Source organism: Geotrypetes seraphini, chromosome 1 (genome assembly GCF_902459505.1).
Source record: "Geotrypetes seraphini chromosome 1, aGeoSer1.1, whole genome shotgun sequence".
In the NCBI taxonomy this organism is placed as follows: Eukaryota; Metazoa; Chordata; class Amphibia; order Gymnophiona; family Dermophiidae; genus Geotrypetes; species Geotrypetes seraphini.
This window is the reverse complement of record NC_047084.1, coordinates 289,956,606-289,978,141: the sequence shown is the minus strand read 5'-3', so window position 1 is coordinate 289,978,141 and position 21,536 is coordinate 289,956,606. Positions and strand designations below refer to the sequence as shown.

At 49.5% G+C, this 21,536-nt stretch overlaps 1 protein-coding gene across 4 annotated transcripts in view; it reads right to left on the bottom strand.

Moving 5' to 3' along the window:
- ZNF638 (zinc finger protein 638) overlaps positions 1 to 21,536 on the bottom strand; it is a 570,425-nt gene that overhangs the window by 216,087 nt on the left and 332,802 nt on the right. For all 4 annotated transcript variants that reach the window (XM_033953374.1, XM_033953362.1, XM_033953382.1 and 1 more), the window contains exon 13: positions 1,428 to 1,556. In XM_033953374.1, coding sequence (XP_033809265.1) covers positions 1,428 to 1,556 — 129 coding nt within the window. The remainder of the gene's footprint in view (positions 1 to 1,427; positions 1,557 to 21,536) is intronic.

Here is a 21,536-nt window from a genome sequence, read left to right as displayed (position 1 = left end):
GTATTTCCTTCTGTTGCTGCTTTCGCCGTTCCTTCTCTCTCGTTGCGTCTGCCCTCCTCTTCAAAGCAGCCTGCTGAGGTTTACCGGCCAGCTGTAGCGAACCTCTCAGGCCGCGCTCCACCTCAGTAGCACGTTTCCTCTGCCGCGATCACATCAGAGGGAATGTGCTACCGAGGTGGAGAGCAGCCTGCGAGGTTCGATACAGCCGGCCTTTGAAGAGGAGGAGCAGCAGCTGCAGCAGCGGTTGATGAGTGAGGGCGGGAGTCGCCGGCGTGTTCCCTGCCTCTGTGTTCGAAAATGGAATTTGGCACGGAGGGACACATCATGCTGTCAGGGAACACGCCGTCCTAAGTGCGCATGCGCGCTCAGGATTTTATTATAGAGGATATAAAAAGTTATATTATCTGTGGTAGAAATGGAGGTCAGAGATTAGGAGGACAGGGGATATGGAGAAACCAGAGGGCCCCCTCCCTAATTTCTGCCCTGGGCCCCAAAATGTCTAAAGCCAGCCCTATACTAGGTTAAGTAATGTTGGTCTAGATAGTGGTTGTGTGCAGAATTACATTTTATTTTCTTTTTTGTTCAATGGTTGTTAAGGAACCTATTCAGTTTATTAAATGTTTCTGTTTGGCAAGTTAACATTTAAGTATTTGATCTGTAGGTATATTTCTAGAATTATATGACCCCCCCCCCCCTGGATCTGTTGAGTCTACTAGAAATCTTTGAATAGCTTGTAGTACTGAACAAAGGCAAGGAAGACCCCAATTGGTGGTTGCCAGGGTAGGTTATGTAGTAGGATCTTCCACATGTCCATGAAGTTAAACTACAGGAGCACAGCTTTAGCCCAAGTTGACAAAAGGATACATAAGGGAGAGTGTGTAGCCTAGTGATCAGAGCTGCTGCCTCAACCCCCTGAGATTGCGAGTTCAATCCCAGCCTTATGACTCTGGGCAAGTCACTTAACTCACCATTGTCCCAGGTACCACAGTTAGATTGTGAGCATGCCGGACAGATAGGGAAAGTATCTAAGAGTACCTGATTACTATTCAATGTATTCTGATTACTAGTCAATATATTGTAAACCACTTTGGGTGAATCTTCATGAAAAGTCGGTAAATAAAATCCCAATACATAAATAAAAAGCAAACAAGTCATGTGTCTATGTCCAGAGCACAATACGAATACTATGCATAGCCTTCACTTTCACTTCACTTTCTGAAGATTATCAGAGGAAGTACTAATAGCTTGAAGAATAATACAATAATAGAATAATTTAATTAGACATTAAAAGCTTACTAGATTAACTAGTAAGAAAACACCTGCTCCATCCAAATTCTTTATACTGTACCAAATAGCTTAGATTTGTTTCAGCAGAGGATTCAAAGGCTGAATAAAGTTTGATTGCAAAATGACTAATATTCAAATACCTTTTTGTGAGATGATAAAATGATAATGTCTTTCACACCTCCAAATGGTTTAGCCATGTTCGATATTTCTTCAACTGTATATCCTTTGTCGGGCAAATTAGTAACAAGGATAACAGAGTTTGCAATTTCCTGCAAAAAAAGGAAAAGAAAGGATATAATGCCCTCAAACTTCAGCTGTTCCCTTTTTGACCCAAATACAATGTTCACTGTACTGCTAAAGGAAAAGTGATTAATTCCTTTGCAAATAGTTGCAATACTTGACTGTTAGCTAGCTTCTTTGTAATGACCTAGTAAGATTCAAAGGAAGGAAATTAATTTCACTTTCTAGGCTTTTTAATGGTTTATCCCTCTGCCAAAGAAGAAAAAATATCTAAGGTGATTCTACACCCCTGTAAGACAATAGCAGGTGAGAATTCAGTCAGTAAACTATTGTCAGAACTGAAAATCCAAACCAAATTAAACTAGCCCCCTCTTCTACAAAGCCACGCTAGCGGCTGCCGCACGGCAACAGCCCCGAAGCCCTTTATATCTCTATGGACTTCGGAGCCGTTACCGCGCTACTTTGTAGAAGAGGGGGGTAGGGCTCCCAGAACCAAGAATATGATTTTCCTCTTAAACTGGGAAAGGACATTGCTGAGCCCTTTTAAAGAAATTTCTTCCTCCACCTTTATTTTTGTTTTTCTTTAAGGCAACAAAAAAACTCCACTTAATCAAACATTTCAGAGGAAAAAATAAGAGCCTCCTCTATCAGCTAATCATGCAAAGATCACAGTAATGTGACTGTCTCATTGTAAGACAAAGAGCTCCAACATGTCAGATATGCTCTCATTCCTCCAGAGACTGAGGGCCTCAAAAGTGAAGATACTTACCTTAACAGGTGTTCTCCACAGACAGCAGATGAATGCAGTAGAGAGCTGCATGGGAAGGGGGCTGAGGGGAATCCCATGGGGTTCCACCCTAGGTCCATGGGTATGGAAGTACCTCATGCAGGGCTCCTGTGGTAGACTTGTCCCCAGGTTCAGATGTCCAAGTAGGCCTCCCTCTTCCTTCCAGTCATACTTGTTTCTTCACAAAGCTGTGTGCAGCAGCTCCTACACTGACCAGAAGCCTTGAATCTGACGTCAGAAGGAAACTCTTTGTAAAGAAACAAGCGCAGCTGAAAGGAAGGTAGAGGCGGCCTAATTGGGCGTTTCAGAGCCAGCAGAACACAGGTACATACCCGTGAAAGGTGGGACACGAACTTTGCACACAAAAAAGGGGATGGAGGGGACATTAGGACATAGGATGGAGAGATGGAGGGAGGGAAAGATGAAGAGCTGGGGGAAGGAATAGACATGTTAGGCATGGGTATGTGAGTGAGGGAAAGAGATGGTGCACATGGGTAATAGGAACAAAGGGGAGAATTGTTGGGCACAGGGAGGGGGAGAGAATTGTTGGATATGGTGGTGGGAGAGGAATGAGGTGGAAATGCATTGGGAAGAGATGAGTGAGAAATGTTGGATGTGATGTTGTAGAGGGAACAGTTGGGCAGATGGAAAGGGATGAATGTTAGACATGGTGGTGGAGGGAGAGAAGTGGCATGCTGCTAGAGAGGGGTGATAGAATGAGAAATGTTGGGCATGGGGCTGGTGGGCAAAAGATGCAGCACAGGGTCCCGGGGATGAAAGAGGGAGAACTGTTGGACATGGCAGTAGAGGGGGGTGGAGAGATGCAACCTTGATCGCTCTTTCCCCATTCCCTCTGCAGCAAGGGAGGGAATGAAAGATGGTGGACAGTGAGGGAGACATGTAGCACATGGGGGTGGAGGAAAGAGGGGAAAAATACAGTGCAGAGATGGGAAGGGGAAAAAGAGGGAGATTGATCCAGGACAGAAGGGAGTGAGGATGCTGTACATTGAGAGGGAGAAATGCTGGACCATAGTAGGAGGTAGAGAATGACAAAGGGACACATTTTTCCCCATTCCTGCAGGAATTCAATTTTCCCGTCCCTGCAAGTTTTGTCACTGTCGCTGTCTCATTCCTATAAGCTCTGCCTTAACTGCACAAGCCTCAAACACTTATGATTTTAAAGTGTTTGAGATTTGTGCAGACGAGGATGAAGCTTGTAGGAGTGGGGCAGGGACAGGAAAAGAAACTGAGGGGATAGGACAGGAAAATGAGTTCCCGCAGGGACGGGGAAAAATTTGTCCCCATGACATTCTCTAGTAGGAGGAACCAATAGAGAGCAACCATTTGAAGAAGAATTTGCAGAAGAAAGGAAAGCAGAAAAATGAAATTGGAACCAACCAGATGGAAAAATAAATCTCCAGACTACAAACATAATTAAAAAAGGAATTTATTGAATGAAATATGTTGGCTTTGGAAAAGGTATATAGCTGATGTCTTTGTACTGTGTTCAACAGAAAAGGAAAGAAAACAAGAGAATTGATCCAATGATCTCCACAGACAAATCCAAGAAGAAACAAAAAACAATGTGGAGAAACGATGTTCCCGAGATGGACTTTATTAATATATTTTTTTAAAATCTTTATTCATTTTGCGTTTAACAAGTGTACATAAGATATTTCACATTTAAAATATCACATCACTTGAAATTCTACAACAATTTCTAAAAAGCACAGTTACTTACCGTAACAGGTGTTATCCAGGGACAGCAGGCAGATATTCTTTACGCATGGGTGACGTCACCGACGGAGCCCACGGTACGGACCTTTTTACTAGAAAGTTCTAGTTGGCGCGTGCGCGAGTGCCTTCCCGCCCGACGGAGGAGAGCGTGGTCCCCAGTTAGTATAAGCCAGCTAAGAAGCCAACCCGGGGAGGTGGGTGGGACGTAAGAATATCTGCCTGCTGTCCCTGGATAACACCTGTTACGGTAAGTAACTGTGCTTTATCCCAGGACAAGCAGGCAGCATATTCTTTACGCATGGGTGACCTCCAAGCTAACAAAGAAGGAGGAGGGATGGTTGGCCATTAGGAAAACAAATTCTGAAGTACAGATTGGCCGAAGTGCCCATCCCGTCTGGAGAAAGCATCCAGACAGTAGTGAGTAGTGAATGTGTGAACTGAGGACCAGGTGGCCGCCTTGCAGATTTCCTCAATGGGTGTGGAACGGAGGAAAGCAACAGAAGCGGCCATAGCTCTTACCCTGTGGGCCGTGACAGCACCGTCTAGTGACAGACCGGCCCGAGCGTAACAGAACGCGATGCAAGCTGCAAGCCAGTTGGATAGCGTCCGTTTAGAGACCGGTCGACCCAAACGATTCGGGTCGAAGGTCAGGAAGAGCTGAGGGGACAAGCGGTGAGCCCTTGTACGATCAAGATAGTAAGCCAGGGCACGCTTGCAGTCAAGACTGTGCAATGCCTGTTCTCCGGGATGTGAATGAGGTTTCGGGAAGAAAACAGGCAACACAATGGACTGGTTGAGGTGAAAAGCTGAGACCACCTTTGGAAGGAATTTTGGATGGGTGCGCAGAACCACCTTGTCATGGTGAAAAATAGTGAACGGTGGATCGGCAACCAGTGCATGAAGCTCACTAACCCTCCTGGCAGAGGTGATGGCAATGAGGAAAAGAACCTTCCATGTCAGAAATTTGAGCGAAGTTGTGGCAAGTGGCTCAAAGGGAGGTTTCATGAGGGCAGATAAAACCACATTCAGGTCCCAGACGACCGGAGGAGGCTTCAGAGGTGGTTTGATGTTGAAGAGGCCCCTCATGAATCGGGAAACCAGAGGGTGAGCCGTGAGAGGTTTTCCTAAGACAGGCTCATGAAATGCCGTGATGGCACTGAGATGGACTCTGATAGAGGTAGACTTGAGGCCTGCGTTGGACAGGGAGAGCAAGTAGTCCAGAACAGTTTCCACCGCTAAAGAGGTGGGATTGTGATGATGACGGAGGCACCAAGAGGAGAACCTGGTCCACTTCTGATGGTAACATTGGAGGGTGGCCGGTTTCCTGGAGGCGTCCAAAATGAGACGGACAGGCTGAGACAGATTTCCTGAAGAGGTCAGCCCGAGAGAAACCAAGCTGTCAGGTGGAGCGAAGACAGATTGGGATGTAGTAGAGACTGATGTTGCTGTGTAAGTAGAGTAGGAAACACAGGTAGAGGAATGGGATCCATGGAGCTGAGCTGAAGCAGGAGGGAGAACCAGTGTTGACGAGGCCACCGGGGAGCTATGAGGATCATGGTGGCTCCGTCCCTGCGGAGTTTGGATAAAGTCCGCAACATCAGAGGTAGAGGAGGAAAGGCATAGAGGAACCGATCCGTCCAGTCGAGAAGGAATGCATCCGGGGCCAGACGATGAGGAGAGAAGAGTCTGGAGCAGTACTGGGGCAGCTGATGGTTGTGAGGAGCTGCGAATAGGTCCACTTGCGGAGTGCCCCAGCGAGCAAAGATGGAGTGGAGCGTGGGAGGATCCAAAGTCCACTCGTGAGGTTGAAGGACGCGGCTGAGATTGTCGGCCAGGGAGTTCTGTTCGCCCTGGATGTAGACAGCCTTGAGGAAGAGACTGCGGGCCGTGGCCCAGGTCCAAATGCGAAGAGCCTCCTGACAAAGGAGGCGAGATCCGGTGCCGCCCTGTTTGTTGATGTAGTACATGGCAACTTGGTTGTCCGTGCACAGGAGCAGAACCTGAGGGCAAAGAAGGTGCTGGAAGGCCTTGAGAGCATAGAACATGGCTCGTAGTTCCAGGAAATTGATGTGATGAAGACGCTCCTGCGGGGTCCAAAGACCTTGGGTGCGTAGGTCTCCCAGGTGAGCTCCCCATGCATAAGGGGAGGCATCCGTGGTGATGGTCATGGAATGCGGGGGCAGATGAAAAAGAAGGCCCCTGGAAAGATTTGAGGAGTTCAACCACCATTGTAGAGATTGCTGAAGAGACGATGTCACAGAGATGGGATGAGAAAGAAGATTCGAGGTCTGCGACCATTGGTTGGCCAGAGTCCATTGAGGTGTCCTGAGGTGGAGTCGTGCCAGGGGAAGCACATGCACCGTCGAGGCCATGTGGCCCAGGAGGACCATCATCCGTCTGGCAGAAATGGAGTGATGAAGGAGCACCTGACGACACAGGCGGAGCAGGTTTCGCTGACGGTCGGAGGGGAGAAACGCCCTCATTAGTGTGGTGTCGAGAACTGCTCCAATGAACTGAAGGCGCTGTGTGGGAAGCAGATGCGACTTGGGGTAGTTGATCTCGAACCCCAGGAGGTGGAGGAGAGAGATGGTATGATGAGTGGCTTGTAGCACAAGTGGAGACGTAGGTGCTTTCACCAACCAATCGTCCAAGTAGGGAAACACCTGGAGGTTGTGAGACCTGAGGAAGGCCGCCGCCACAATGAGGCATTTGGTGAATACCCTGGGTGATGAAGCGAGGCCAAAAGGTAGCACTTTGTACTGATAATGGCGATGGTGCACCTGGAATCTTAGGTAGCGACGTGAAGCTGGATTGATTGGTATGTGAGTGTAGGCCTCTTTGAGGTCCAGGGAACATAGCCAGTCGTTCTGAGAGAGATGAGGGTAAAGCGTGGCAAGGGAGAGCATTCTGAACTTCTCCTTGACAAGACATTTGTTGAGGTCCCTGAGATCGAGAATGGGACGTAGGTCTCCTGTCTTTTTTGGAACCAGAAAGTAACGGGAGTAGAATCCCTGGCCCCTTTGTTCCAGAGGTACTTCTTCGATGGCATTGAGGAGAAGGAGGGATTGGACCTCCCTCAGGAGGAGGGGGGTTTGAGTTGAAAGAGAAGCAGACTCTACGGGAGGATTGTCTGGTGGAAGAGTCTGGAAGTTGAGAGAGTAGCCGTGGCGGATGATGTTGAGGACCCACTGGTCTGATGTGATGACCTCCCAACGGCTGAGAAAAATGTGGAGCCTGCCTCCGATTGGTTGAGGGAGAGGCAATGAGGGTGGAAGACTGGCTAAGCCCTGGAGAGAGGAGTCAAAAGGGCTGAGAAGGTTTGGCAGGAGGAAGAGGCTTGGCAGGCTGATTAGACTGTGCACGAGCCTGGTTGTGTTGGTGTTGGCGAGCCCGCCTAGGTTGCTGTGAAGGTGGGTTAAGCGGCCTAGCGGAGAACCTGCGCTGGTATGAAGACTGTGGTTTGTAAGGCCGAGCAGGAGGGGCCTTCTTCTTTGGTTTAATGAGAGTATCCCATCTGGTCTCATGGGCGGAGAGTTTTTGTGTGGTGGTATCCAGAGACTCTCCGAACAATTCGTCTCCCATACATGGGGCGTTGGCTAGTCGGTCCTGATGGTTGACATCCAGATCAGAGACCCTGAGCCAGGCCAGGCGGCGCATGGCCACAGCGATGGCAGATGCACGAGAGGTGAGCTCAAAGGTGTCATAGATGGAGCGCACCATTAGTGGAACCTTGTGCTCCGGCATGTACTTTTGCATGGCGGAGAGTTGCATTACCAGATGTTTCAGGTAGAATGAAAAGTGGAAAGAGTAATTGTTTGCTCTGTTGGCCAGCATGGCATTCTGGTAGAGCCGCTTGCCAAACTTGTCCATAGTTTTGCTCTCCCTGCCAGGAGGGGTAGAGGCATATACACTGGAGCCTTGAGTCTTTTTTAAAGTGGACTCAACCAGGAGAGATTCATGGGGCAGCTGGGGTTTATCAAATCCCGGGATTGGAATAACCCTGTAAAGGCTATCCAGTTTACGGGGTGCCCCAGGGACAGTTAATGGATTTTCCCAATTTTTATAAAAAGTTTCCCGTAGGATGTCATGCACGGGTAACTTCAGGAACTCCTTAGGTGGTTGATCGAAATCTAATGCCTCCAGGAAAGCTTGTGACTTCTTGGAGTCAGATTCCAGAGGCAAAGATAAGGCCCCCGATAACTCCCTGAGGAATTTTGAAAAAGAAGATTGCTCAGGTTTAGATGTGGTATCGGGGGCCGAGGGCTCTTCGTCCGACGACGATGCATCCTCCTCGGTACCGAGGGGAGATTCTTCCCAGAGGTCCGGGTCTCTGACATCGGTGTGTGCGTGCCGAGAGACTGGAGTGGAAGGCTCGGTATGATGAGCTTTAGACTGAGACTTGCCTGAGCGTACCGAGACGGTACCGGGGGATGAAGACCTGTGTCTGTCTCGGTCCCGGGAAGAACGGTGCCGGTCAGGTTCGCGGGAAGACCGGTGTTCCGCTCGGTCCCGAGGAGGATCGGATGTCGTCAGAGCGACGGCCTCGGCATGGGCATGGATATGCGGTGCCGAGAGAATGGGCATGGAGGGGTCCATAGGTACCGATGGCGTGGATACCGGTTGGACGGTGTGGGGCTCGGGCCGGTCTGGTACCGAAAGCAGCGGTGCCAGGATAGAGGGCAAGAGCTGTTTAAGTTGCTGTTGGAGTTGTTCCTGCAACTTATCCTGGAGGATGGCCGCAATGCGGTCATCCAGGGGTGGCACCGGAACCACTTTTTTCTGCTTTGGTTCCATGGGTGCCGCTCTACGCTCCGGCGATGAGGAGGCCGATGACGAGGCACTCACCGATATCGGAGCGGAGCGCTTTTTAGTTCGGCGTGGAGCCGAAAGAGCCGGTGTCGCCACTGAGGTGGGAGGACGCTCAAGGGTGGAAGGCTTCTTAGCCGGCTTACCTGGCGCCGGTGGCGCCGATGTAATGTCAGGCGGTGTCGAGGTGGTCGGTGCCGACTTCGATGGTGCCGCAGTTGAAGAAGTCGAGTCCATAGTCGGGCCGGTGCCGAACAGCAGACTTTGCTGGATTTGGCGATTCTTCAAAGTGCGTTTTTTAAGAGTGGCACAGCGGGTGCACGAGTCCGCCCGATGCTCCGGTCCCAAGCACTGTAAACACCAATTGTGTGGGTCAGTGAGGGAGATCGGGCGTGCACACCGCTGGCACTTCTTAAAACCGGGCTGCGGGGGCATGAATGGAAACACGGCCTCCGCAAAATCAAACCCCGAGGCCTGGATCGTGACAACAGGCCCCGCCGGGGCAAGGACAAAAAACGAAACAAAAAGAAAATATTTTTTTTTTTTTTTGGAAATGAAAGAAAAAAGAACCCGAAGGTAAATTAAACGAAAAAAGAACGCGAACGGGAAGGCAAAAAGAGGATTTCAATCGGAGTTGAAAAACGCACGTCTTCTTCGCTCCGCGGAAACGAAGAAACTGGGGACCACGCTCTCCTCCGTCGGGCGGGAATGCACTCGCGCACGCGCGGTGCGGCCAACTAGAACTTTCTAGTAAAAAGGTCCGTACCGTGGGCTCCGTCGGTGACGTCACCCATGCGTAAAGAATATGCTGCCTGCTTGTCCTGGGATAACAGTTGTTATCCAGGGACAGCAGGCAGCTATTCTCACTAGTGGGTGATGTCATCAGACAGAGCCCGATACGGACGTCTCACAAGCACGTGTTGCTTGTAGAAACTTAGAAGTTTCGAGATGCCCGCACCGCGCATGCGCCGGTGCCTTCCCGCCCGGAGAGCCGGGCGTGTCTCCTCAGTTCAGGTAGCTAGCCTGAGAAGCCAACCCAGGGGAGGTGGGTGGGACGTGAGAATAGCTGCCTGCTGTCCCTGGATAACAACTGTTACGGTAAGTAACATTGCTTTATCCCAGGACAAGCAGGCAGGTATTCTCACTAGTGGGTGACCTCCAAGCTAACCTCAGTGGGATGGAGGGGGAGTTGGCGACTTAAGAGAATAAATTTTTCAACACTGTTTGGCCAAACTGTCCATCCCGTCTGGAGAAAGTATCCAGACAATAATGTGAGGTGAAAGTGTGAACCGAGGACCAGGTGGCAGCCTTACAAATCTCCTCAATTGGTGTTGATCTGAGGAATGCTACTGAGGCTGCCATTGCTCTGACCTTATGGGCTATGACCTTACAAGGAAGTGATAATCCAGCCTGGGCATAGCAGAAAGAGATACAAGCCGCCATCCAATTAGAGTTGGTGCGCTTTGATACGGGTCTTCCCAACTTATTAGGATCGAAGGAGACAAAAAGTTGGTGGGTGGTTCTGTGTGGCTTGGTACGATCCAGGTAGAAAGCCAAAGCATGTTTACAGTCTAGGGTGTGAAGGGCCGATTCTCCGTGGTGAGAATGGGGCTTAGGGAAGAATACTGGAAGTACAATGGATTGGTTGAGATGAAATTCAGAGACCACTTTAGGCAGGAATTTCGGGTGAGTGCGGAGGACCACCTTGTCGTGATGGAATACTGTGAATGGTGGATCCGCCATCAGTGCCTGGAGTTCGCTGACTCTGCGAGCGGACGTAAGGGCTACAAGAAAAAGCACTTTCCAGGTGAGATACTTAAGGGGAGCCCTGTTCAGTGGTTCAAACGGGGGCTTCATGAGATGGGAAAGGACTACATTAAGATCCCAAACTACTGGGGGTGGTTTGAGAGGAGGGTTAACATGAAAGAGTCCTTTCATAAATCTGGCGACCACCGGATGGCTCGAGAGGGGTTTCCCTTGTAGAGGCTGGTGGAAAGCCGCAATAGCGCTCAGGTGGACTCGTATGGATGTAGACTTGAGCCCAGATTGAGATAGATGTAGGAGATAGTCCAGCACGGAGGATAAGGAAGCTTGCTGAGGATCCTTTGATTTAGAAACACACCATGAGGAGAATCTAGTCCATTTCTGGGAGTAGCATTGTCGAGTGGCGGGCTTCCTGGAAGCCTCCAAGACCTCCCTCACTTCTTGTGAGAATTGGTGAGGGGTTACGTTGAGAGGAACCAAGCTGTCAGGTGGAGAGACTGCAGGTTGGGATGAAGCAGTGATCCTTGATGTTGAGTAAGTAGTGAAGGAAACACTGGAAGTGGTACTGGTTCCCTGCTGCTGAGTTGAAGCAGAAGGGAGAACCAAGGTTGTCTGGGCCACCGAGGAGCTATTAGAATCATGGTGGCCTGTTCGAGTTTCAGCTTGACCAGAGTCTTCTAGATCAGCGGGAATGGTGGGAACGCATATAGAAATCGTTTCCCACAGTCCAGTAGAAAAGCATCTGCCTCGAGGCGATGAGGAGTGTAGATCCTGGAGCAAAACTGAGGCAGTTTCGAGTTGTGGGGAGCCGCAAAGAGGTCTATTTGAGGCGTCCCCCACTGTGTGAAGATTTGGTGAAGGGGGCTGGAATGGAGAGTCCATTCGTGAGGTTGTAGAAGACGACTTAGGTTGTCTGCTAAGACGTTGTTCTTCCCCTGAATGTAGACAGCTCTGAGGAAGGCGTTGTGGCGCACCGCCCAGTCCCAGATTCGTAGAGCTTCCTGGCAAAGGAGGGCCGAGCCCGTGCCTCCTTGCTTGTTGATATAATACATGGCGGCCTGATTGTCTGTGCGAATGAGGATCACCATGTTGTGGAGTAGGTGTTGGAAAGCTTGGAGAGCATTGAAGATGGCTCTGAGCTCCAGTAGATTGATTTGATGTAGTCTGTCCGCACTGGTCCAGAATCCTTGGGTGCGGAGACCATCCAGGTGGGCCCCCCATGCATAGTTCGACGAATCGGTTGTGAGAACTTTCTGATGGGGGGGAGAGTGCAACAGCAAACCTCTGGATAGATTCGAAGAGGTCATCCACCAAAGTAGAGACTGCCGAAGAGCAGGTGTGACTACGATGTGTTTGGTTAGTGGATCGGACATCTGATTCCACTGTGATGCCAGGGTCCACTGGGGGATTCTGAGATGGAGTCTGGCAAAGGGTGTCACATGTACTGTGGAGGCCATGTGGCCCAGGAGCACCATCAGTTGTCTCGCCGGTAGGGTTTGGCGAGTAGACACCGACTGGCAGAGATGAAGGAGAGCCTCCATGCGTTGAAGAGGCAGGAATGCTCGGAGTCGAATGGTGTCCAGGACTGCCCCGATGAATGGGAGGGACTGGGTGGGTTGTAGATGAGACTTGGAAAAGTTGATCTCGAAGCCCAAATTCTGAAGGAGGTAGGTTGTAGCCGAGACCGCCGAAGTGACCTCTGGGGCTGACGGGGCCTTGATGAGCCAGTCGTCGAGGTATGGGAACACCTGTAGACCCCTGTCCCGGAGTGCCGCGGCCACTACCACCAGGCATTTTGTGAAGACTCTGGGGGATGAAGAGAGGCCGAATGGTAGCACTCGATACTGTAGATGCAGATTTCCCACCCGAAATCTGAGGAACTTTCGGGAGGCCAGGTGAATGGGGATGTCAGTGTAGGCCTCCTTGAGGTCCAGGGAGCATAACCAGTCGTTCTGCTCGAGGAGGGGGTATAGAGAAGCCAGAGTCAGCATACGAAACTTCTCTTTGACCAGAAACTTGTTGAGGGCCCGAAGGTCTAGAATGGGTTGCAGGTCGCCCGTTTTCTTCGGGACGAGGAAGTACCGGGAGTAAAACCCTCGGTTCAATTGGTCTGACGGGACCGGCTCGACGGCCCGAAGCTGAAGTAAGGTTTGGACTTCCTGAAGAAGAAGGGCGGTCTGTGTCGAGCTTGAAGGATACTCTCTTGGAGGATGGTCCGGGGGGACCCGATGGAAGTGAAGAGAGTATCCGTCTCTTATGATGGTAAGGACCCATAGGTCCGTGGTTATGGCCTCCCATCGATGGTAGAAAAGATGGAGGCGGCCCCCTATGGGAGAGGCTGAGGGGTGCAGAACGGTGTCGGTTATGCTCCCAGGAAGGGAGTCAAAAGGGCTGGGTAGCCTTAGGTGCAGCCGGTGGCTGGGGTTTTTGCTGAGACTTCTGGGGAGGTTGTCTCTTCGCAGGTTGTCTCGCAGCAGGCGTTTGTCGAGGCATGTAACGCCGCTGGTAAATCAGGGGTGGCCTGGAAGGTCGAGACTGTTGAGGTTTGGGTTTGGGCCGCAGGATGGATTGAAAAGATTTTTCGTGATCCGACAGCTTCTTGGTAACAGTTTCGATGGACTCATCGAACAGATCAGCTCCCGCACATGGTACGTTGGCGAGTCTGTCTTGGAGGTTGGGATCCATATCGATTGTGCGGAGCCATGCCAGGCAACGCATGGCTACCGCGCTTGCGGCAGCACGTGCCGAGAGTTCGAATGCATCGAAGGAGGATTGCATCAGCTGGAGGCGTAATTGGGAGAGGGAGGCTACCACTTCCTCGAACTCGAATCGAGCTTGGGTGTCTATGAAAGGAGTGAACTTGCGGAGCACCGGCAAGAAGAACTCCAGATAGGAAGAGAAAAAGAAATTGTAGTTCAGCACCCGTGACGCCATCATGGAGTTTTGATAGAATTTTCTACCAAATTTGTCCATTGTTCTCCCCTCTCGGCCCGGCAGTACAGAGGCGTAGACCTGAGAGGGATGAGAGCGTTTAAGAGAGGACTCGACCAGTAGGGATTGGTGAGAGAGTTGAGGGCCCTCGAACCCTTTATGGTGCACGATGCGGTATCGAGCATCGAGTTTGCTGGGAATCGCCGGTATGGAGTACGGTGTTTCGAAACACTGCATGAAGGTTTGATCCAGCAATTTATGCAGAGGGAGCCGAAGCGACTCCGTTGGAGGGTTAGGTAAATGCATGGTGTCCAGATACTCTTTGGAGTATCGGGAGCCCGTGTCAAGAGTCACATCCAGATCATCCGCCATTTGTCGGAGGAATGATGAGAAAGACAATTGATCCGCCAGCGTCGGTTTGTGAGACGGGCTGGAGGAGGAAGAGGCCTCCGGGTCCATGGACATCGGGGAATGGCAAGGAGAATCGGGTACGGGTGTTTCCTCGTACTCCGGTCCCTCCGGAGGGGATACCTCTGATGAGGAGTATCCCATACGTTGCAGTTTTTTCTGCGGTGACACCTCCGATTGGCGTGAGGAGTGCCACGATGAGTGTCTGGATCGATGTCCGTCTCGGTGGCGGGACGGAGATCGGGATCGTCTGTGCATCGCATGGTCTCCCGAGGCCCCCAAGTGATGGATAGGGCTGGAAGCGGTGGATCGCAACTGGGGTTGCGATGCGGGTTCTTGCGATGCTACCCAAGTCTGGTAAGGAGTGTGGAAGAACTCTTCCTGACTATGCCCAGGGCTTGGATTATCGATCGGAGGTCTGGTCCCATGTTGGCGCGGAGGCGTAATGGGCTCGGCATATCAGTAAGCGAGGCTTGCCGCATGGGCATCGCCGCCCTCCCCCGTTCGTCCTCGTCGGTTGTCGAGGTCGAACGGCGTGGGGGAGGGGGAGGGGGCGGACCGCCCCTTTGGACCGGTACCGGGAGGTCACCCTGTATGGCAGCGATGAGCCCGGGTCCGATGGTCTGCATGAGCTCAACGAATTGAGCTTCCAGCATGGACCGTAGCGAAGCCGATAAGGAGGGATCCGCACCGAAAGGGGGTCCTCCTGCACGGTCATCGCGTTCCTTCGAGGTCGAGTGCTTCTGCTTGGTAGCTTTCGGCACTTTGATGACCACTGGTGGTACTGTGGAAGGAAGAGGTATCTGAACCGAGGAGACCGGGGCAGGCACCGACGTCGAGCTCGTGGATGGTGTCGGGATGAACGATGCCGGTTTCACCACACTCGATGCAGGAGGGGTCGATACCGGTTTCGCACGAACCGGGGAGGTATCAGATGAAGTGGAAGCTGAAGGATCCTTAGCTGCGTCCATCTTGAACATCGACTCCCACAATAGGCAACGCCGTTTGAATGAGCGTGCCGTAAGGGTAGAGCAAGGCCTGCACGATTTCGGAATGTGGTCAGGACCAAGACACTGCAAACAGCGTCGGTGCGGGTCCGTGAGTGAAATCGCGCGTTGGCACTTGCTGCACTTTTTAAACCCGGTGATTGGCCGGGACATAGGCCGGAAAATCTCCGCCGCGAGGTCGAAGCCAGTAGGCCTGAGCCACGTGGCCGGCCCGTTCGACCCGCCGGAGGAAATAATCTTTTTTTTTTTTTTTTTAAACTGAAAAAGAAATGTACTATTAAGAATTAAAAGAAAGCGAAAAACGCGGACAAGGAAGGCAAATTTAACTGAATTCAGCTAGCGCATGATGAAGTTGAACTTCTCAGCTCCGCGGAAAGAAAAGAACTGAGGAGACACGCCCGGCTCTCCGGGCGGGAAGGCACCGGCGCATGCGCGGTGCGGGCATCTCGAAACTTTTAAGTTTCTACAAGCAACACGTGCTTGTGAGACGTCCGTATCGGGCTCTGTCTGATGACATCACCCACTAGTGAGAATACCTGCCTGCTTGTCCTGGGATAATAATTTATACCACTGTGCGGCCTGATGACCCAGAAAATCTGCCTGAAAGCATAGGAATTCTAAACTAAATTGAGTATTAAGAGATTTCCATTCAGGGAACCCAAGTTTCCAAGTTTCCAAGTTTATTAGTTTTTTAATATCCCGACCATCAAGTGAATATCTGGCCGGTTAACAAAGTTTTGTATAGGCTAAAAATATTATAAAATAAAGTGAACATAGAAGACATAGACTAGACAAACTGGATAGTGAGGAAAGTGGGGGGAGGAGGGGAGAAGTTACAAAGTTTAGAGAAAGAGGGGGGGGGTGGGGAAAGGATAGAACGAAAGGGATAGGGTGGCATTGTTGAGGCAAGTACTTATTCGCAGGAGGAGGTAGAAAAATGGAGAAGGAGAAACAAAAAAGAGAAGATTTGAAAGGAGAAAAAAGTGATTCTAGGTTCAATTGAAAGCATCTTGAAATAAGAATGTCTTTAAGCCTAACTTGAATTTAATTAGATTTTGTTCGTCCCATAGGAATTGTGGGAGGGAATTCCATAGTGTGGGGGCGGTTACTGCGAAGTTGGTTTTTCGGGTGTAGTAGAATTCTTTTAAAGAAGGAATAAACAGGAGTTTTTGGTCGGTAGATCTTAGTATACGAGGGGAACTTTGTGGAATTAGTAATTTATCGAGGAATAGTGGTTGATGAAAAAGTTTAATTTTGAAAGCGAGTAAGATGATTTTGTAGGTGATGCGATGATTGATGGGGAGCCAATGGGCCTCTTTAAGGAGGGGAGTGACATGTTCATATTTGCCTGCTTCAATTGCAACCACTTATAACTTTGTTTTTTTATTAAGACCAAATTTATGTTGCAACTAGAGAGCTGCACGGGGACGACGGGAATCCCGTGGGACCCGAGGGGATCCCGTGGGTTCCCCCTTTGGGTCACGGGGATCCCGTGGGGACGCCCCCTAGGGTCGCAAGGATCCCGTGGGGACGGCTCCGAGGGTCACGGGGTTCCTGCGGGGCTGGATGTATTTAGCCGCGGGGCTCGTCTCCCTACCTGCCCTGCCGTACACAGCCGAACGGAAGTCTTCCTGATGTCAGCGCTGACGTCGGAGGGAGGACTTAAGCAAAGCCCTCCCTCCCTCCGACGTCAGCGCTGACATCGAGAAGACTTCTGTTCGTGTGCTGCGGCAGGGCAGGCAGGGAAAAGGCAGTGGTACAAGGCGGGGGGCGGTCTGCCCCGGGTGCAGCACAGCCAGCCAGGTCCCCCGACCGACCGACAACAGGCCCGATCCGTCAAACCTCCCTACCCTGTAGCCGCGAATTTAAATTACTTTCTTACAGCAGCTTCAATACTCCAGCTGCTGTAAGAAGGTAATTTAGATTCGCGGCTACAGGGCAGGGAGGTTTGTTGGACCGGGCCTGTTCTGTTGTCAGTCGGGCGGGTAAGCGCCACAAAGGTAAGGGGCAGGGAGGGAGAAAGGGAGGAAAGGTGGAGTGGAGAGGAAAAGGCGCTTAAGGTAAAACTGAGGGGGGAGAAGGACGCTGAAAGCACTGGGGAAAACAAAGGGGTGGAGAAGAACGCTGAAAGGACATGGGGAAGATGGGGGGGGAGAAGGATGCTGAAAGGACATGGGGAAGGCAATGGGGTGGAGAAGGACGCTGAAAGGACATGGGGAAGACGGGGGGGGGAGAAGGACGCTGAAAGGACATGGGGAGGACAGAGGGGGGAGAAGGACACTGAAAGCACATGGGGAAGACAGAGGGGGGAGAAGGACGCTGACAGGACATGGGGAAGATGGGGAGGAGAATGACACTGAAAGGAAATGGGGAAGAGAGAGTGGGGAGAAGACGCTGGCAGGGAAGAAGACAGAGATGCCTGACTAGGGGGGGAGCGGAGGGAAGAAGATGGGTGCCAGACCTATTTAGAAGGGGGGAGAAAGGGAGGCACAGTAACAGAGCAAATAGAAGACACAGAGAGAAGAGAGAAAGTGGATGGAAGGAATTGAATGAGAACATGAGGAAAGCAGAAACCAGGCAACAAAGGTAGGAAAAAAATTCTATTTCTTTTTTTTGCTTTAGGATAAAGTAGTATATTAGTTGTATTGATAAAAATTTATAAACATTAGAGGCTCTGGTAGAAACCCGTTTACAAAGTATGTATTCTTCCCAATTAATATTTCCAAATTAATAAAGTCTTTTTGCTTATTTGTAAATGGGTTTCTACCAGAGCCTTTAATTCAGTAACATAATTAAATGAAATAACTATTTCTGTAGTTTATAGGGACAGGTGGGGACAGAGAGGATTCCTCGCAGGGACGGAGGGGATGGGGGGATTCCTTGCAGGGACGGGTGGGGACGAAGGGATTCCTCGCGAGGATGGGTGGGGATGGGTGGGATTTATGTCCCCGCACAACTCTCTAGTTGCAACTGTGAAAAATCAAGCAGTTTACCATTAGATATAACGTCATCTAAGGTACGTATCTCCGCTTTAATCCAATCCTTCCAGACAATCTTGAAATCACCTATTTGAATCCTGGAGTTCAACCATTTAGTTTGATATGTAGATTTTTCAATAGGAATAGGTATTAATTTATCAACAAATCTCATAGTTTTCCAAGTGTCCATTAATATTCTATTATCTTTGCGTATTCTAGGCATTTTGATACTAAGAAGAAGACCAAGCCTAATTGGAAACATAAATTGTCTTTCCAACCATAACCAATGTGGAAGCTGTTCCAAGAGCTCTGGGAGGACCCAATACATACCTTGGCGCATAATATAGGACTGATGATATCTATAGAAGTTGGGAAAACTTACCCCACCCTCCTTAATTGGTCTTTGTAGAGACACTAAAGCAACTCTTGCAATTTTACCCAGCCAAATAAATTTGATAAGAATACTGTTTAACTTTTTATAAAAAGACCCCCGAAAAAAAACTGGTATCATACTCATTTGGTAACAAACAGGCAAAATCATCATCTTAATAGTTTGAACTCTTCCCCACCAAGATAAATGCAAAGGATTCCATTGCTCACATAACTCTTGTTACTTTTTGTAATAAAAACCTTTCATTCACTGTGTTTTTTATCCAAATTCCTAAATATTTTATTCCTTCCTTTTCTAAATAAAAGGGAACGAATCAAATAAACCCTTTGTACAATGCACATTTAAAGGAAGAACTTCTGACTTAGTCCAATTTATTTTATATCCTGAGAATTTCCCAAATGTTTCAATCAATTCAAGCAAACATGGAATGGTTGCTTCAGGATTTCTCAAATGAATCAAAATATCATCTGCATAAGCAGATACCTTATATTCCTTTCCAGAACACGGAAGACTTTATTAATATTAAAACTTGGCAGACCACATAAAAACCTCTAGGACACAGTCCACTGAAAAGCACTGGACCCTGGACCCAACACGGTCTGTGTTTCAACAGAATGTCTTCTTCAGGGGTCCCTATGAAGTCCCATGGTAAAGATACGTGAATAAAAATGCCAGTCAGAAATAAACTGAACAGATGAGCCAGAGATGGACATCCTCATTTCAGCAGCATAATTAAATGAAATATAGTAACTATTTCTGAAGTTTTGGGGGACGGGCAAGGATGGAAGTGATTACTTTCAGGGATGGATTTGATTCCAGCATGGACAGGGACGGGACTGATTTCTGTCCCTGTGCAACTCTCTAGAATGCAGCCACGCTTCTTGGTGATATCTTCTGATGATCTCCTGTGTGCTAGAGCTCTCCTCCAACTAAAATAAGCTTTTCTGGCTTATTGGGTATGTGCAGAAAGTTCATACACTCAGGTACACTCCTCCAATAGCATCAGTCTAGCTGCATAAGTACCTTTAAGCAGAGAAAAGTTGAGTAGTTGAGATGGAGGGGGATAAGAGTGGCTGCATGTCCTTGCTGTCTACAAGCAGGGCTGTGTAGTCGGTAGATAAATGTTCCGACTCCGACTCCTCAGTTTTTTGTACTTCAGACTCAGACTCCAGGAATCCGAAATTTCCTCCGACTCCTCGACTCCGACTCCACAGCACTGGTTAATTTTCAGATCGTTAAAATGGAATGTTAAGTTGAGAGAAATGAGCATTTTCGACACCACCTTCTTTTTGCTTTTAATCAAGGTTCTAAGACCGCAAAAGCTGCTCGCAACATTTGTGCTGTGTATATAGTGGGTGCTACAGCTGAAAGAATCGCTCGTGATTGGTATGCCAAGTTCAAAAATGGAGTCGGTAGATAAATGTTCCGACTCCAGGTACCTGAAATTTCCTCCGACTCCAACTCCACAGCCCTGTCTACAAGGAACCCTTATTACAGAAAAGTAACTTCACTTTCTCTTGATGTAAGTGGGGATACTTTGATTATGGGTGACTGGATGGCTGTTTAGCAAATAAAGAGGTTCTAGAAAATGGACTGGCTGTATGCCATATGTGTTTAACAAATGTGTGGAATTTAGACCAGAAGGAAGCATTACAGATAACTTGCTGAGAGAGCATTGAAATGGGTTACTGAGGAAGGAGTAGCTCAATATGGTGTGAAAGACTTATTGGCTTTGTCACAGCAAAAGGCATTATCTTTATTAAAGTTTGATAATCGCTAAATCATGGACCAGCCAAATCTAAGCGATGTACAATAATAAAATTATAATTCGATAGTTTGAAAAAAAAAAACTCCATAATTGAAAGTAAAGCTCACACATTCCTAAAACAAACAAACAAAAAAAACCCCAAGAGAATATGGCCTGCTTTGAGGATGGTAAACTCAGATTTTTAGGATTAAAGGAGGCAAAGAGCTGAGATCTGCAGAGGGAACAGAGATCCCTGTTGACCCCTTTTTAAAGCTAGGATGGGCCGAAAGGTCCCCTCCTTCTTGGGCACTACAAAGTAAATGTTGTACCTGCCGGTGCCACACTCCTGAGGGGACACCGCTTTGAGATCTATCAAGCGCTGAAAGGTCTGAAAGGCCAGCGTTTTCCATGCCACCTGACATGGAGAGGCTAGATATGATCTGGCCGAGAGCGGGCAAATTCCAGAGCATAACCGTCCCATACCACCGCTAGGACCCACTGATCGGACAGGATCTCGGCCCACTTGGGAAAAAAAGTCATGCAGCCGGGTACCCACCAGAATCAAATAGGGTGCTGGCAACGAGTCACTGCAGGACGGGCAGTGGAGGAACTGGCAGAGGGATTACCAGCCCCCCGACGAGCTCCCCAAAAGGACTGCATACGCTAATAAAACTGACCCCAGGAAACCCTGGAAGTCTGGAAAGTAGCAGCCCCATGCCCAGGGTGATACTTGCGGAACTCCCGCAGACGCCCGTGGGCAGTGCCACCCTGAGACACCGGGCGGGCACGGTCCTCAGACAGGCGGGGCACCTTAGAGTCTGTCAGAGTCTGAACCAACTTATCTAAGTCCTCTCCAAAAAAAAAAAAAAAAGACCCCCCACAAGGGAAATATGGTAAGCTGAGTTTTGGACGTGGCATCTGCCGACCAAGCACGAAGCCACACGGTACGTAGTGCGGCCACTCCAAAAGCCAAAGGCATAGCCGACGTCCGCACCAAGTCATAGAGAGCATCCAAGAAGAATGAGGCAGCCATCTCAATCTTTGCCACCTCCTGATCGACTAAGGACCAGTCATCAGACTCACGATCCAGGACACGTTCAGCCCACCGAAACACGGCGTGAGCTACCAGCCCCCCACAAATAGCCGTCTGGACCCCAAGAAGAGAAATCAAAATTCTGCTTAAGAATGGTCTCCAACTTATGCTCCTCAGAGAACTGCCCTCAACAGGGCAGGGTATGCCGCTTAGAAAATGCTGAGACCACCACGTCCACCACTGGCGACTTTAAAGTAGCCCTATCCCCCTCTGGGATGGGAAACCAATGAGCCATGGTGCACGCTAACCGAAACGGTGCCTCCGGCATATTCCACTGCGCCAGTACAATATCCCAAAAATCCTGATGCAGATAAAAAAAGAGCGGGAAACAGTACGGATCCCCCTTAGAAGGTCCCCCAC